The sequence below is a fragment of the Sminthopsis crassicaudata genome, chromosome 2 (assembly GCF_048593235.1).
Source record: "Sminthopsis crassicaudata isolate SCR6 chromosome 2, ASM4859323v1, whole genome shotgun sequence".
Taxonomy (NCBI): Eukaryota; Metazoa; Chordata; class Mammalia; order Dasyuromorphia; family Dasyuridae; genus Sminthopsis; species Sminthopsis crassicaudata.
In genome coordinates this window covers 88,687,465-88,704,236 of record NC_133618.1, presented here as the reverse complement: position 1 = coordinate 88,704,236, position 16,772 = coordinate 88,687,465, and the positions used below count along the sequence as shown (strand labels likewise).

Genomic DNA, 16,772 nt, shown 5'->3' with positions numbered 1-16,772 from the left:
ACAGGAGGAGAGATCACATAATCCAAGAAGTTCAGATTTGGAAGGAACCTCACAGGCTATTTAGGCCAACCCCCTATAGTTCCCTGTGAGCGGTCACCCAGCCACCACCCCTCCACGCAGCCCATTGTTCTCTATTTCTCTGATCAGTGGGAGCTTCATCCTGACGTCAAGCCTGCAGCTGACACCTGCTGCTCATGGTTCTGTCCAAACAGAACAAGTCTGATTTTTCCTTATACACAACAGAGGAGAAGGCCAGCGGAGTATCCCGAACCGGGACCCAACTTCCTTGGCCAATGCATCCAACTCAACCTTTTTCTAAACACAGTACAAAAGGCAGTGGCTATTCTTGCTCTGATACTTAATGGCTTAAGGTAAATATAGCACTTGAGCTTTGCAAAATGCTTTACATGTTACCTTCTTTAATTTTCATCACATCTTCATAAAGTAGGGATTGTTATTGTTGTTATTATTATTATTCCCTTTTTATAGATAAGGAAAATGACATGTAGTAAGATTAAGTAACTTGCCCAGGATCAGACAGCTAGGTAATGTCTGAGGCACATCTGAACTCTGTTTCCAGGTCCAAGGTTCTATCTACTACATTATCTCACTGCCTCACTAGGCTGAGGAGTCGAAGGCTAGATAATCTGAGCACATGATGACAGAAGTAGGAGAACATCACAGGAATTCCAAGTTCACAGCCTTCTGGGTAGGCTGGTCACCTGCTCCTGCCAGAGCTACACTCAAAACCTTCACATCTCTGTGGGCATAATGAGCATGTATGTGGCCAGATGTTTATGTCTATATGTGTATGACTATCCATGTCCTGGCAGTGTGGGAAGAGGACTGAATGGAAAGAGGATCAGAAGAACCATTTGTAGGATTTGGGGCTGATGAGGACCTTCAAAGTCACTAAGTCTATCCCCTGTAGGTGAGAAAACTGCAGTATAGGGTGGAGAAGTAAACTGCTGAGATTCACAAAGCTGACAAACATCAAAGCCGGGATGGAAAGTTAGATCTTCTGACTCCAAGCTCCATGCTCTTTACATTCTTCCATTTTGCTTCTAGTACTCATTTATCTTTGTGACTGAACAAGCTGTTCTTTCTCTCCAGGCCTCAGTTTCCTTATCTGTACAGTGAAAGGTTTAGCTCTAACCCCTGTGATCTGAAGGTACTGAATTTTATTTGTGCCCAATAAAGATACTTAGAGGTTTTTGTTACTATTGACAGGAAACTGAAAGAACCTGCAGAGACAGACAAAGAAGAAATAGAGAGACAGAATGAAAAAATATTTGGCAACCAAGAGGACATAATGATGAATGCTGGTCTTGCCAAGATTTATGCTTCTTTGTTGGCATTTTCATGTTATCTGTATTCTTCTCCATTTGCCACTCATTACTATATGAACCAAATGTCCCCATGAAAACGGTGATTCTCAGTCCTCTCTGTCCTGGAAAGCATCTCAGAATGGTGGCTAACAGAAGTCTTGAGCCCTCTGTGAGTTTCAAATTGAAATTTGTATTTTGTTGCTCATATCACTAACCCAGAGAGCCAAGAGACAGAAAGAGAGAGGAAAAAAAAGAGACAGAAAGAGAGACAGACACAGAGAGAGACATAGCAAGAGACAGACAGACAGAGACAGATTCTGAGAGATAGAGACAGAGACAGAAAAGGAAAAACAGCCATCATTAATGGGAGAATGAGTGAAAAGGGATCCTACATAATCCACAATCCAAATCCAAAATCCAACAAAATTAATGAGATAAAGGGAGACAAGAAAGCTGGACAAAAATGGGAGGGAAAGGAAAAAAGAAGAGAGAGGGGAAGCAGGAGAGGGCAGAAAGAGGAAGGGAGGGGGGGAGAGGATGAAGATGAGTTACCCTAACTGAAGTTGTGTTTACATGTGAACCAGCAAGGCAAGCTGGAAACCCATCCAAGGAAAAAGGTGGGGCCACTTTGTTTATCACTTTGGATCTCCTTTCAACTGTAAGCAACTGGCCTAAGAAGTGACCTCTTCTTTTGGTTCTCAGAGATTGGCAATTTAACTGCTAATTACTTTGTATATAAATCCCAGTAGGCAGGGCTGGATAATTAAGCTTTAGTTTCTGCAGGGAAGCTAATCCTTCTGGCCCTACTAGACTGTCAAACACCCCTATCACAGGAAGGGAGGAGAGACTTAGGTAATACAACACAGTGGGTGATTCCAAACTAATCCCTCTTTAGTTGTGGAATCTTCAGAGAGACTCAGGAATACTCACTCACTCACTTAATCCCCCTTCCCTCTTTGGGGCTCAGTCTCTTCTGTGGGCAGTTTGTCACCCAACGGGTTAGTAGGGAGGTTGTGGACTTGGTTAATCCAAAAGGTATAGAATCCATCTGCTTGTAAACATATCCCAAAACTCAGATGTGTAGGAGGAATGAAAAATCAGAGGGGGTGGGACTGGGATGAGGGAAATAACATGTATGGATCTGTGTCTGTGTGGATATGTGTGTATATATGTAACTGTATATGAAAGTGTGTGTATACAAACATGTCTGCTGGTGAAATTTCTCAACTGTACATGCTTTTCAGAATTTAAGATCTGCTTGATAAAACTTTCCCTATACAAGTAAAGATAATGGAAAGTACAAGGAAACATAGGCTAAGTAACAAATTCATGGAACAGATAAATAGTACGGGAGTTCAGAGGAAAGGGCTTGACCTACAGAGTGTAACTTCATGGAAATGAAATTTCAGCTGGACCTTGAAGAATGAGCAGGTCTTGCTCGGGCTCAGGAGTGGATCATATAGCATATATATTCCCCTCCCCCCCCCAGGCTGGGGTTAAGTGACTTGCCCAGGGTCACACAGCTAGGAAGTGTTAAGTGTCTGAGATCAGATTTGAACTCGGGCTCTCCTGAATTCAAGGCTGGTACTCTATCCACTGCACCACCTAGCTGCCCCCATATAGGATATTTTGGACAGGATGGGAAAGAGGATAAATAAAGACCCCCAAAGAGGAATGCAGATGGTGGGATGAGGGACCATCAAGTAAGCCAAGAGAATTCATTTAAAGGAATAGTGGAATATAAAATGTGGTAGGGGGGGCAGCTACATGGATAGAGCCCCAGCCCTGAATTCAGGAGGACTCGAGTTCAAATCTGGTCTCAGACACTTAACCCTTCCTAGCTGTGTGACCCTGGGCAAGTCACTTAACCCCAGCCTCAGGAAAATAAAATAAAATAAAATAAAATGTGGTAGGACTAAACCGTGACAAGCTTTAAAGTTCAAACACAGGATTTAGGCCTTATTTAATAGATTATAAAGAATGTTTTTGAGCATTCAAGGTGCATGCATTAAACCTTTCTCATATAACTCCATGGAACATGTCAGCATCTCAGATTCCCATACTGGAAAATGGTCTGCCTTCCTAGGATCATAGATTTAAAGTAGAAAGGGATCTCAGAAACCATCTAGTCCAACTACCTCATTTTATAGATGGGGCCCAAAGAAATTCTGTAATATTCCTAAGAACACAGGTCCTAAGCAGCAGAGATGGCATTCAAACTCAGATTATCGGCTTCCAAATCCAATGCTTTTCCCATTATACTACCTTACCTTGTAGACTCCCATCTGCTTACCTCTTGGTTGCTTTGATTAATGGAAACTAGGCTGAGTTTCATTGTATAACATGTGAAATGTTATATAATAGGTTTTGCAAAATTTAAATGTGAATTATTGTTCTGGAAAGTTAAACTATTATTATTGTGTGAGTGAATATTATAAATATATTATCATCATCATCATCATCATCATCATCATCATCATCTTTAAAATTAATAGAGAGAAGGACTAGACCTGTAGTTTCACTGCTATAGGGAATTCTCAGATGAGGAAACACCCTCCATCAACTCAGTTTGGCACCTTCTGTAAAGAACGGCTTAAAGCCTTGAAGTATTAAGGGAGTTGTCTGTTGTCACCAAACTGGTATGTGCCAGAGGCAGAACTCTATCTGGCTTCTCGGCCTGTTCTCCATCTACCATGCACCTTATCTCTTTAGTTCATATTAGTATGTGGGAATATTGTACAAAAGGAAAACTATCTATCGATTTTACTACTTCTTTCTATTTGTTGCTCTTCTAAGAAGCCTCTTCTTCACCTAGGCCCATGTCTTCACTATTTCTTCATGAGCTACACTTATGATTGTTCAATTTTCCTTTTATTATTTTTCCATTGGTCTGGCATGTCTCCTACTCATGCTCCCATATACCATCACCCAAAGTGTCTATCCATCCTTCAAAACTAACCTGTAAAAGTCTCCTCTATGAAGCTTTACATGATCACCCCCAACCCAAAATGGTTTGTCTTTTTGTCGATGTTTTATTGAACTCATAGTCTCATCATCTATCTAGCTCTTGCCATGTAGAGTTTTGTATATTTAATTGTCTTTTCATCTCTGGGGTCCTTAGCTAGATTGTAGAATTCTCAGTGACAGAAATTAAGCTATGAACACACACACACACACACACACACACACATACACACATATTCACACACAAGTTTTATGTCATAATCAGCAGTGATCCCATCCTGTCTTGTTTGCTAGTTGTTTTTTCCACTTCCTGTGTCCCCATAGTGCTTTGACCATACAAGGTGATCCAATCAATACTTGATTGATTGAGGCTTGGGATTTGACTCAAACCAGATGGGACCTACGTGGACTCAACCAAGGCTGCAGCTCCCCTCTTTGAGGGGGTTATAGCCAATAACAATAAATCCCTTGACTTGAATTTAAGAAAAGGAAGAAAAAGTAGGAAAGAGAAACTAACTTAATGTAACAGTTGACAGTAGCTGAAAAAAAATCCCTCGAGGATCTTTAATGTCCTTGTTTCTAATAATAAGTAGTCATTCCTCCCAGAATTCCTGACCTCATAGAGCAGTCTGCGTAAATGCGCCTTCTTCCTTACTGGAAAGGGAATGAGTGTGAGTGTGTGTGTGTGTGTGTGTGTGTGTGTGTGTGTGTGTGTGTGTTGTTTTTTTGGAAGGGAGATTCAGGGGGGCAATAAGCAAAGCTAAATGGTCTTCAAAGAGTCACTTCCTGTTGGGTGCCTTCTACTACCTCCTTCCCCCTACATCACAAACCAAGAACCCCTTGTGACTCCTCCTTTCCCGATCCTATCTGTTGGAGACAGCTAAGACAAACAAACTCAGGAAGTGGCAAAAGGTTGGGAAACAGAAGAAATCTATGGTACTGAAGGGAAAAGTGAAGAGATTGTGACTGGTCTGCAAGGGGAAGGTGAAGGTCACCCCAAGGTCATTTTGTGCCAAGCCCTTTAAAATGCCTTGCTTGTACTTTCATACAAAACTGGCACACACATTTGGCCAGGGCTCCAGGGACCATTCAAATGTTAACATTCGCAATGATAAACAGCCCAGGAAAAAAAAAAAAAAAAGGTCCTTCTATGTAAGCAAATTGGAACAAACAACCTAATCTAAAGCTGGTTGCTAAGAAACCAGAGGGAGAGCAGCCAAAATCAGTCCAACTGTCTAGTTTTCATTATGTTTTTATTTTTAAAAAGTAAAAGACAAGAAAAAGAAGCTAACCTGTAGATGACGCCATGTTGGTGAAGGAACATGAGTGCCGAAGTGACCTCTGCAGCATAGAATCGGGAACGAGGTTCATCAAATTTGCGAGAACGTTGAATTTGAAACATCAGGTCTCCTCCATTTACATACTCCATGACGAAAAAGAGGCGATCCTGAAATTAATCAAGAAAGAACATTTAGTAGATTTCCCTTCAAATGATCAAAGGAGTCTGTTTTACCTGCCCACCGCTTCAGGCACACCTGCACGAGGAATCTGAAAGAACAAGCTTAGACCTTGAGGCTTGGAGTGTAAGGAAGAAAGGCTAACCCCCAAGAAACCAACAAATGAGAAAAGAGCAAAGAAAAAGAAGAAAAGGAAAGCTTAGGGACAATGAGCATGGCCTAGGAGCTGGGTACTAGCGCAGAGGTGGCATCTTAGTGCTAGAGGGAAAGTCAGGAGATGGGGGTCTTAGCGCTAAATCTGTAATTAGCAACCTAAATGATTTTGGACTTAACAAATATGGGCTTCGTGGCTGTCATCTATAAAATGTTGCAGAGAGCAGTTCCTGCCACAGTTACCTCTGTAGTATTTGTAAGAGGAGTAAATGAAATAATATGTGTATAAGCCTTGATAATTATATAAGCCATCTTTGAATATTGCTTAAACTATATCCCTAAAATGAAATCTCCTTGAAAAGAAAATAAAAAATATGTGTGTATACACTCATAAACACACACACATACACATACATTTAAACAAAGAATTACTCTCCACTACTACATAATTTTGGAAGCAGAGACTACTTGAATTCCCAAACTTTGAAGAGAGTTTTCACATCTGTGGAGTAAGCCAAATAACAGATTGTTTCCCGTTCCTTCTCCCTACTTCCCCTCTTTTATCAATATACTATTAGAAACTGAAAAACTTATAAATGCTATTATTCCAAGGAATCTTTCATGCCTGCCTTCATTCTCCTACCTACTCTTGCTCTTTACAAAGCAAAGTTCCACAGAGCTGCCTTATTGCCTGCATGTAGAAAGTGAAGGCCAAGGGACAAAGTAGTCTCTCTGGGGAGGACTCTCTCAGATCCCCTCCCATTATGTACTTCTAAGAGGTCTTCCCTAGTCCTTGGAATAGGGGCGGGCAGGAGAAGCAATTGATGGGCCTTCCAGTGAGATTGGGGAGTGGATGTATACAAGTAGCACGAGAAAGAAAAATGCCTCATTTATAATACTATACCATGGGTAGGGACTCAAAGGACAAGCTACTCCAGTGTACATGGAGACCAGTTTTTTTAAGGGAGATCCTTTGCTAGATTTTCATTCATGTTACACTGAATTTTCTGAGCCCTCTTCCCTATTAGTTTGCTTGATAGATTGATCATATTCTATGGATCCAATTAATATCTCAACATAGATGACTTCCAGATCTATCTAGCCAGGATCTTTCCTATGACATCATCAATTACATTTTAGACATCTCAAGTTGATCATTCTGTAAGCATCTCAAACCCAACATGTCCCAAACATTCCCAAACATGGAAATTATTATTTTTGTCCCTAAACCTCCTCCTTCTTCTCACCTTCCCTATTATTATTCTTATGGAGAGTACTACCATCCTCTGATCACCCAGGCTTAGTTTGATCACTTTGGTGGGATCCTTGATGCTTCACTGCCATTAATCCTACAAATTCATCTTTTGTATATGTCCCCTTCTTAATCATTATTTCACACTTGAACTATTGCAAGAACCTGATTAGTTTCCTGCCAGTCAAACATTTATTAATTATCTACTTATGTATCAAGCACTATGCTAAATGCTGGGGACACCAATAAGAAAAAGACAATTTCTGACTCCAAGGAGCTTACAATCTAATGGGGGAAAACAATACACAAGGAAGTGGATAAGAGCAGGGAGAGGTTGGGAAAGAAAGGATCTAGAGGGGACATGGAGTCCATGCTAAGAAGTACAAATGGTAGAAAATTAATAGCTGCTGTGCTGGAAGCCCTATTTAAATAGGGGCCTTGAAAAATGTTATTGCTCCTTCTTCCAAGCTTCCAATCAGAGAGCAGAGGATATTGAGAGTATTAATAAGACATGAATATAAAAGCTGATGCAATCTCTAAAGGATAAGTTTTCTAATGATAAGGTTTTCATGAAGCATGTTTATGGTACACCAGCCCAAGAAATGTAGCTGGTGGAAAATCTCTCAAATCTCTTCTCACTCTAATCTATCTTCCTTCACATATTTGCCAAAGTGATTTACCTAAAACTCAGGAATGACCATATCACCCTCCTTCTATCACTCAATAAACTATAGTGACTCCCTATTACTTTCAGGAACAAATATAAAATCTTCTATTTAGCTATAATCCCCTTTAAAACCTGGCTCTTTCCTACCTTTCCAATAACTTTAATCTTTACTCCCTTCTATTTTTCCCCCTGAGACAGTTAGGGTTAAGTGACTTACCCAGGGTCACACAGCTGGGAATGTTAAGTGTCTGAGTCCACTCAGGTCCTCCTGACTTCAGGGCTGGTGCTCTATCCATTGTACCACCTGGCTGCCCTCTATTGTTCTTTAAAGTCTGGCAGCCCTCATTTTCTTGCTGTTTCTTATCCATAATTCCATTGATAGATTTTATGGCTTTTAATCAGCTATCCCCCATGCTTAGAACATTCTCCCTTTCTCACCTCTGCCTTCAGGCCTCCTGAAAAACCAGCTCAAATTCTACCTTTAGAGGAAGGTCTTTCCCAGTATGCTAGTACCTTCCCTCTGAATTGACCTTTCATCTAATACCTTATCTAGATCTTATACATATATATGTACTATCTAAATATGTAACAATATACTCTCTTGTGTGGGTATGTGTTTGTGTGTGTTATTTATGAGTTATCCCCCTTCCCATTAGATTGTAAGCTTCCTGAAGACAAATGACCATATTTTTGCCTTTCTTAGAACATAGTAAATAAGAAATGTCCTTGTCTGACTGATTGAATACCCAGCAAAGGATAAAGTATGTCTATGGTATTAAGAATTTGTATTCAGGTTACACAAGCCAGATCTCAGGAGAATGTATTAAGAAAAATGTTGAATTTTTCACATTTTAGTCAAACAAATCCACTTTTAAGGTTAGGCTAAGGGAGTCATTCTATTCTCTGGATCAAAGATTTTAATCTTTTTTGTATCACACATTCCTATAGAAGACTACTGAAATCTATGGCTCTTTTCTCAAGTAAAAAGATTTTGCTTTTGTTATTCAAATTTCAAAAATGGAAGGAAATTCTTAATTTCAGTTAGAGTTTACTGAAATAAAAAAGTGATTTTTTTCCCCCAAACTGAAATCTACTCATGAATCTTTTTATGGGACTATCAGCTTCAGGTAAACAATTCCTGCTCCACAACCTAAAGATGACAGTATGGCCTGCTCTGCATCAAACATGTCAACAGCACCGTTTCTATATTTTTCAGAGTTTGAAATTGACCACAACACACATGGTATGCACACATAGAGATGACAGTAGGGATGGCTTCCTCCCTCGCTCTTTGTGCTTGCTCTCAGCATTTCATTTCTTTTTTTTTTTTTTTTTTTTTTTTTTTTTTTTTTTGGTCTTGGCATTAGTTAGTGACTATTTTTATCCTTGGTGGACATGACATGGATGACATGAGATAAATTATAGTTTAATGTGGGACATTAGGGGAAGTTGTGAATTCTCACTCAAGCCTCCCAGTCTCAAAAAGCTTCCTTTACAGGTCAGATTTGGTGTCTTGGGTGAGAGAGGAGAGGGTTGTTAGAAATAGGAGGTTTCTATCTCCTCCCCTTCCCATCGTCAATCTCTTCTCTCCTTAACTTCTTTCCTCCTCTCGATGAGCATTTTTAGTTCTTTTTGACCTAACATATAGTCAAATATTAACTTAAACCTTTCTCTTGAGAAATGAGAAACTTGGACTAAGATTCCCTCTAAAATCTCTTTCATATAGAGAGCTATGTTCCCATAGCCCCCAACCCTATTGTGAACTGGCTTCCATACCCGTGATCATCAAGGAAGATTCTGTGCTCTATGAGCAAAGAAGAATTGAAATAGCCCAGAGAAAATACAAGATGAGCAAAATAAGAGAAGGTACCCCAAATGTTATTTGTGTCTGACCTGTAGCAGAGTATGCCAAGCTCAGATTAGCCACAGTCAGACACACTGTAACTTGACTCTAATATAATAATGTCATTTTAGTCCCTTTTCAAGAGTGAAAGACAACAAGGCTTAAAGCTAGAAGAAACCTTAGAAATTATATAGGTCAGCCTCCTTTGTTTCTTCACAGATAAGTAAATTGAGGCAGAGAGAGCAGAAAGACTAACATAAAGTCACCTAGATACTCTATCACCTTCCCCAAATATATAATGTACTGTTATCCATTTATTGAGAAGCTACATCTTTTATAATGCTAAAAAGATTTCTAGCCTAATAAAACTTTGTCAAAATGTCATTTTTAAATGTAATCCATATTTGTATATATTAATATTAAACTGAGTAGAGCATATCACAATAGTTTATCAGTAGCTCAAAGCACTGTTGCTTTAAGAATCTCAAATAACTTTCTTTTACATCTATCAAGTCAGATTTTTTCCCTAATAGTAGTACTTAACTGTGTTATTTTTGTCTTTATATTCTCATTAGCTAGCATGGTTCTCCAGCACATAGTAGGTAATTAATAAGAGCTTTCCAATTAATTGATTTGTACATATATAGTGCTTTATATTTTAGATAACATATTCATACACATTATCAAAATATTAGTAATGGCATTATTATCTAAAAAAAGGATCTCCCTCTTCTAAACTCTAGTGATATTTCAAAGCTCTCTTATAAAGCTTTCACATTTTGCCTTATATTACACTTGTGATCATATCCTATCTTTCCTATTAGACTATAAATATTTGTTAAGTGGAATGAATGGAAGAGTCCCCTTGGGGAAGAGATCGTTTCCTATTTATCTTCCCATCTTCTACAATATCTAGTATAATGCCCTGCCCATAGCAAGTATTTAAAAAAAAAAATCTTCTGTGATCTAGTCTTCATTTTATAGATGAATAAATTGAGACAACAATTATTTGATCAAAATGATACATCTAGTGATCAAACTATTGTTAGAACCCAAAATTCTAAGAATATGCTACATTTCCTTTACTTTATCATATTCCCTATTATCTTAGGTTGCATATTCTCAGGGATCTAAAGAAAAGACAATATCTGCTATAGGAGAAGAGGGAAAACGGACCTTACCTGAGTTGCTGTGGTTGGATAAAGAGGGGATTGAACTTGAATTGGGTTTAAATCATTCCCTAGGGACAGGATGGGAACTTTAATGGAGTGAATCTAATCTTTTCTATGCTGCTGTGTGCATCTAACTCACAATTCACTAAAAAGTTCTCTTGTGGTTGGGAGAACAAGTACCCATCCCAAGGTGAATACCCACATAATTCATGTAGACCAATGTTGTCAAACTCAGATACAAATGGAGGCTACTAAACCATACATACAGATTCATTGACTTAGTTTTAAAATGTCATATTATCTATGTTTTATTTTGCAAAATATTTCCCAGATACATTTTCATCTGGTGCAGGCCACACAGGGGTGCTTTGTGGCCTGCATGTAGATGTGGGTCACAAATTTCATACCTTTATATATTGGATTTAACATATATTTCTACCATGTTTAACATTGGACTACTTGCCATCTAAGGGAGAGTGTGGGGGAAGGGAGGGGAAATTGGGACCATGGGAAGATGAGGAACATTAGCTGATCCTCCCTGTCCGAAATCTGCCAGTGATGTTATTGCAATTTCACCACAAAAATCTTCTAAATATCCTACTCTAAGAACAGACTAGATTTACTTCTGCCCAGGCACAGAGAGCAGCAGATGGGACAGGATCTTAGGGAACTGCATTTTAAAATGTATTTTTTTTTTAAAAGGTCAGGAATGGAGCTCGGGTGCATTCCAGCCAATTTCCACTGCTGTAAATAGCTTTGTGGAAGCCTTACTGGAGGCTGTTCCAGGCCGTGATCCAAAGCAGCACGGGATTAAATCAAAAGTCTCTAATCTACAGAGTTTGCAAAAATATGAGTATATCCTGGACTGGATTGTTTCCTTCTGCAAAATCTTATGATCAGTGAACATTTAATGAATACCTATTATTGAGAGTCTTCTGCCTGGTGTTAAGAATATAACTTACAAAAAGTAGTTCCTGCCTTAATGGAGTTACAATCTAGTTGGGGAGGTAAGGCATATATGTAGTCGTTTATCATTAAAGTGGCTGATGGGAAGTACAGTTTCTCTCTGGAAATAAGAACTGAAGAATTATGGGAGGTTGAAACCACTGTGGGACCAAAAAAGCTCCAGAACCTTTGTGCCCCATAGAGAAAACAGGAATTCAGGATTATATGGCCAAAGAGTAGCACCAGCCAGTCAATTACAAGGAAAGAGTGCCAAAATAAATATAACCATGAGAATTTGAAGCCTTGACTTGATTCACTGTCCCTTATAAGAAATGACCCAACTATTCAGAATTTTCTGCTGCCCTGTGACAAGGTAAATTTATCCCTTCTCCACTTCTTTCTCCTACTCTGATTCAGCAATTCTGGAAAATATGCATCATTTACACTTAAAACTTATTTGGCTTCCATCTGTACTTTTCTAATGGGATTTATCTGATAAATGAGTGACCTGTTATAAAGAAATGGACAATACTAAGGGGAAAGACAAAGGAAGGACAAAGAAAGCTCTAGACATAGTAGAAAATCTCTGTTAATCTTCTATCTGCAAAAACGTTTGTGGCAGTTCCTTTTGTAGTGGTAAGAAATTGGAAACTGAATGGATGCCCATCAATTGGAGAATGGCTGAATAAATTATGATATATGATGTTTTGGAATATTATTGTCCTGTAAGAAATGACCAGCAGGAGGAATTCAGAAAGGCTTGGAGATATTTACATGAACTGATACCGAGTAAAATGAGTAGAACCAGGAGATCATTGTACAGGGCAACAACAATATTATACGATGATCAATTCTAATGGACATGGCTCTCTTCAACAATGAGATGATTCAAACCAGTTTCAATTGTTTAGTGATGAAGAGAGCCTTCTACACCAGAGAGAGGACTGTGAGAACTGAGTGTGGTTCACAACATAGCATTTTCACTCTTTTTGTTGTTGTTTGCTTGCATTTTATTTTGCTTTCTCTCTCTCTCTGTCTCTGTCTCTTTCTGTCTCTCTCTCTCTCTCTCTCTCTCTCACACACACTGGTTTGATCTTATTTTTCTTATGCGGCATGGTAATTGTACAAATATATAGGTATATATTGGATTTAACATATATTTCTTCCATGTTTAACATTGAACTACTTGCCATCTAAGAGAGGACATGGGGGAAGAAGGGGGAATTGGGACACAAGGTTTTGCAAGAACTAATGTTGAACAATTGTCCATGCATACATTTTGAAAAAGAAAAAGCTTTAATTTAAAAAAAATTAAAATAAAGTTCTATGTGCATGGACTATTTTAATAGCCTTTTAATTAAAATACTTGCCTCCACTTCTCTTCCAACCATCCTTCACACAACTGCCAAAGTAATCTTCTTGAGACATGGGTCTGATTATGCTGGGGTCATATCTAAAGTACCTTGATTAGCATCCCATGACTCAACTCTGTCCTGAGGCATTTAAGTCCTTTACAACATGATTTCAAACCAGATCTTCTAGACTTGTTTTATACTATTCCCCTTCATAAATTCTCTGCTCCGGCCCAAGGAAAATACTAACTATCCTTTAATTATTTTTTCTTTTGTTTTCATGTATTTGCATAAACTGTTCTCTATGATTAGAACAGACCCACATGTTGAAACACTTCTCTTTCCTTCAAGACCTACCTAACTCAATTGTCACTTCCTGGATCCATGAAGTCTTTGATCTTCATCAATAGCTTATCACCCCTAGCTTGAAAGAACCTCTCCCATAAATTTTCATCCCTTTCTGTATAAAATTTCTCCCATGTATTGATTATATAGTAATTTTACAATAATCCTTAATGTACATGTTTTATCCTTCTATTGGACTGGAAGCTACTTGGAGCCAGAGATTGTATTATTCTTAACCTTGCCATCTCTAACACCCTGCATATATTGTAACAATAAAGAACACTGACTTTGGAATTGGAAGTATCATATTTAGATTGAAACCTGGTTGTGTGCTGCTTATGTGATTTTGGTCTAATCACTTTGTTCCTCAGGTCTTTGTTTCTTAATTTGTTAAGTGACAGGATTGGACTAAATACATTATGTGTTCCCTTCTAAATGTAAACTCAGTGGCATGGCCAGCAGTTAATACAGTGTCTCTAATTGAATTGAATTTTCTATATTCCCTTCAGCATCTAGAACAGAGCCTTGTATACAGTAAGGGCTTAGGATCACTAACTTGATAAGTCTCCTTGGAAAACACCATGTTTATTTTGCACATTAATTTTTTTTAAATGAACAGTGAAAGCCAGAGGTAGCAACTGCTGCTTTTAGGATATATTCTGGAACCCATACTACACTCTTGAACTGATTATCTTATTGGATATGCTTTAGAGTGCCCATATTGCTACCGAAATTAAATGTAAATAATGGTGCTTTCATCCCAGTCAGCTCTTTCTTCTCTGGAATTTTCATGCTTTTAGGAGACAATCAGAAATCTCACCTATGCTATCAATCAAGGCTGGAAGTACTGTGGCTAAGCCAAAATGTGAATAGAAAAAAAGACTTTAAAATAGCCAGATCAGAATGTAGATCCAAATCAGGTAGGAGAAAGAAGGAATGTTTAGCAGGTTGGGGCCCCAGATCTTTCGAAGCAAGAATAGGAATAAGTAGTAGGGAGTCCAGGGAAAAATCTTTCTTTTTTTTTTTTTTAATTTAATTTTATAATTATAAATTTTTTTACGACAGTATATATGGATGAGTAATTTTTTTATATAACATTATCCCTTGTATTCATTTTTCCAAATTTCCCCCTCCCTCCCTCTACTCCCTCTCCTAGATGACAGGCAATCCCATACATTTTACATGTTACAGTATAACCTAGATATAATATATGTGTGCAAATCCAATTTTCTTATTGCACGTTAAGTATTAGATTCCAAAGGTATAAGTAACCTGGGTAGATAGACAGTAGTGCTAACAATTTACATTCACTTCCCAGTGTTCCTTCTCTGGGTGTAGCTACCTCCGTCCATCATTGATCAACTGGAAGTGAGTTGGATCTTCTTTATGTTGAAGATTTCCACTTCCATCAGAATACATCTTCATACAGTATTGTTGTTGAAGTGTATAGTGATCTGGTTCTGCTCATTTTACTCAGCATCAGTTGATGTAAGTCTCTCCAAACCTTTCTGAATTCATCCTGCTGGTCATTTCTTACAGAGCAATAATATTCCATGACCTTCATATACCATAATTTACCCAACCATTCTCCAATTGATGGACATCCATTCATCTTCCAGTTTCTAGCTACAACAAAAAGAGCTGCCACAAACATTTTGGCACATACAGGTCCCTTTCCACTCTTTAGTATTTCTTTGGGATATAAACCCAATAACAGCAATGCTGGGTCAAAGGGTATGCATGGTTTGATAACTTTTTGGGCATAGTTCCAAATTGCTCTCCAGAATGGTTGGATTCTTTCACAACTCTACCAACAATGCATCAGTGTCCCAGTTTTCCCACATCCCCTCCAACATTCATCATTATTTGTTCCTGTCATCTTAGCCAATCTGACAGGTGTGTAGTGGTATCTCAGAGTTGTTTTAATTTGCATTTCTCTGATCAGTAGTGATTTGGAACACTCTTTCATATGAGTGGATATAATTTCAATTTCATCATCTGAGAATTGATTGACCATTTATCAATTGGAGAATGGTTTGATTTCTTATAAATTAGGGTCAGTTCTCTATATATTTTGGAAATGAGACCTTTATCAGAACCTTTAACTGTAAAAATATTTTCCCAATCTGTTACTTCCCTTCTAATCTTGTTTGCATTTGTATTGTTTGTACAGAAACTTTTTAGTTTGATGTAATCAAAATCTTCTATTTTGTGATCAATAATGATCTCTAGTTCTCCTCTGGTCATAAATTCCTTCCTCCTCCACAGGTCTGAGAGGTAGACTATTCTCTGTTCCTCTAATCTATTTATGATCTCATTCTTTATGCCTAAATCATGGACCCATTTTGATCTTATCTTGGTATATGGTGTTAAGTGTGGATCCATATCTAATTTCTGCCATACTAATTTCCAGTTTTCCCAACAGTTTTTTTCAAATAATGAATTTTTATTTATATTTGGTATCTTTTATTTATTTATATTTATATTTGGTATCTTTGGGTTTGTCAAACACTAGATTATTATAGATGTACCCTTTTTTGTCCTTTGTACCTAATCTGTTCCACTGATCGACTGGTCTATTTCTTAGCCAATACCAAATGGTTTTGGTGACTGCTGCTATATAATATAGCTTTATAATACACCTAGACCACTTTCATCTGACTTTTTTTTCATTAATTAGAAGAAAAATCTTTCAGTCAAGGTAAGATTCCTCCCACATTCTATTGCCATAGAATGGAGACATGTACATCTGCTTGGGGAGTGGATGAGATTGGAATGGCATGACAAAAGAGTACTGGGAGGGTTTGTTCAAAGTCAGTGGCTTCTATATCCATAAGTGAGATTAGGAAAATATGATTTTAGAAAATCAGAGGCACCTAGAACTTAACTGAATTAATTGGCTAGAGAGGAACAGACCAATAGATTAGACTTATAGTAATTTCTCAAACCTATACACTTAGTACTCAGTTATATACTATCTTATCCTTTTTTTTTTTTTTTTTTTTTTTCGATAGGAGAATAGGGTTGGTATATTTTTTCTTCCCAGATAGATTTTAAGATCCTCAAGGGCAGGTACAATATAACTCTATATTTTGCATTGCACCAAGCACAGGACTAAATAATCCATCAGCCCAAGAACAACAAACATGTAATAATTTGTTCTTCATTTGGAAAAGGACTAATGACTTCATAAAGTGAGGGGCATTTAAGAATCCAGCAGAGTCAGAGTTAAGTGGTCAGTATCACTGTTTCTTCCAGACTCATCAAAGGTAGGACAAAAGTCAAGATGATTGG

At 38.0% G+C, this 16,772-nt stretch overlaps 1 protein-coding gene and 1 long non-coding RNA gene across 3 annotated transcripts in view; one reads left to right on the top strand and one right to left on the bottom strand.

Annotated features, from left to right (window-relative positions):
• The window catches only part of PRKCE (protein kinase C epsilon), a gene marked incomplete in the record, with an annotated part of 664,757 nt that overhangs the window by 120,572 nt on the left and 527,413 nt on the right, over window positions 1-16,772 (bottom strand). The window contains 1 exon segment of the mRNA XM_074286727.1: window positions 5,585-5,739. Within this exon segment, the coding sequence (XP_074142828.1) occupies window positions 5,585-5,739 (155 nt within the window).
• Window positions 1-16,772, top strand: part of LOC141554637 (uncharacterized) — a 45,429-nt gene that overhangs the window by 8,108 nt on the left and 20,549 nt on the right. The window contains exon 2 of one of the 2 annotated variants that reach the window (XR_012485909.1): window positions 11,539-13,074. The exons of the other annotated variant lie outside the window; for it this stretch is intronic. This is a non-coding gene — a long non-coding RNA (uncharacterized LOC141554637). Of the gene's footprint in view, window positions 1-11,538; window positions 13,075-16,772 lie in introns of those variants that run through there. 2 annotated transcript variants of the gene reach the window in all.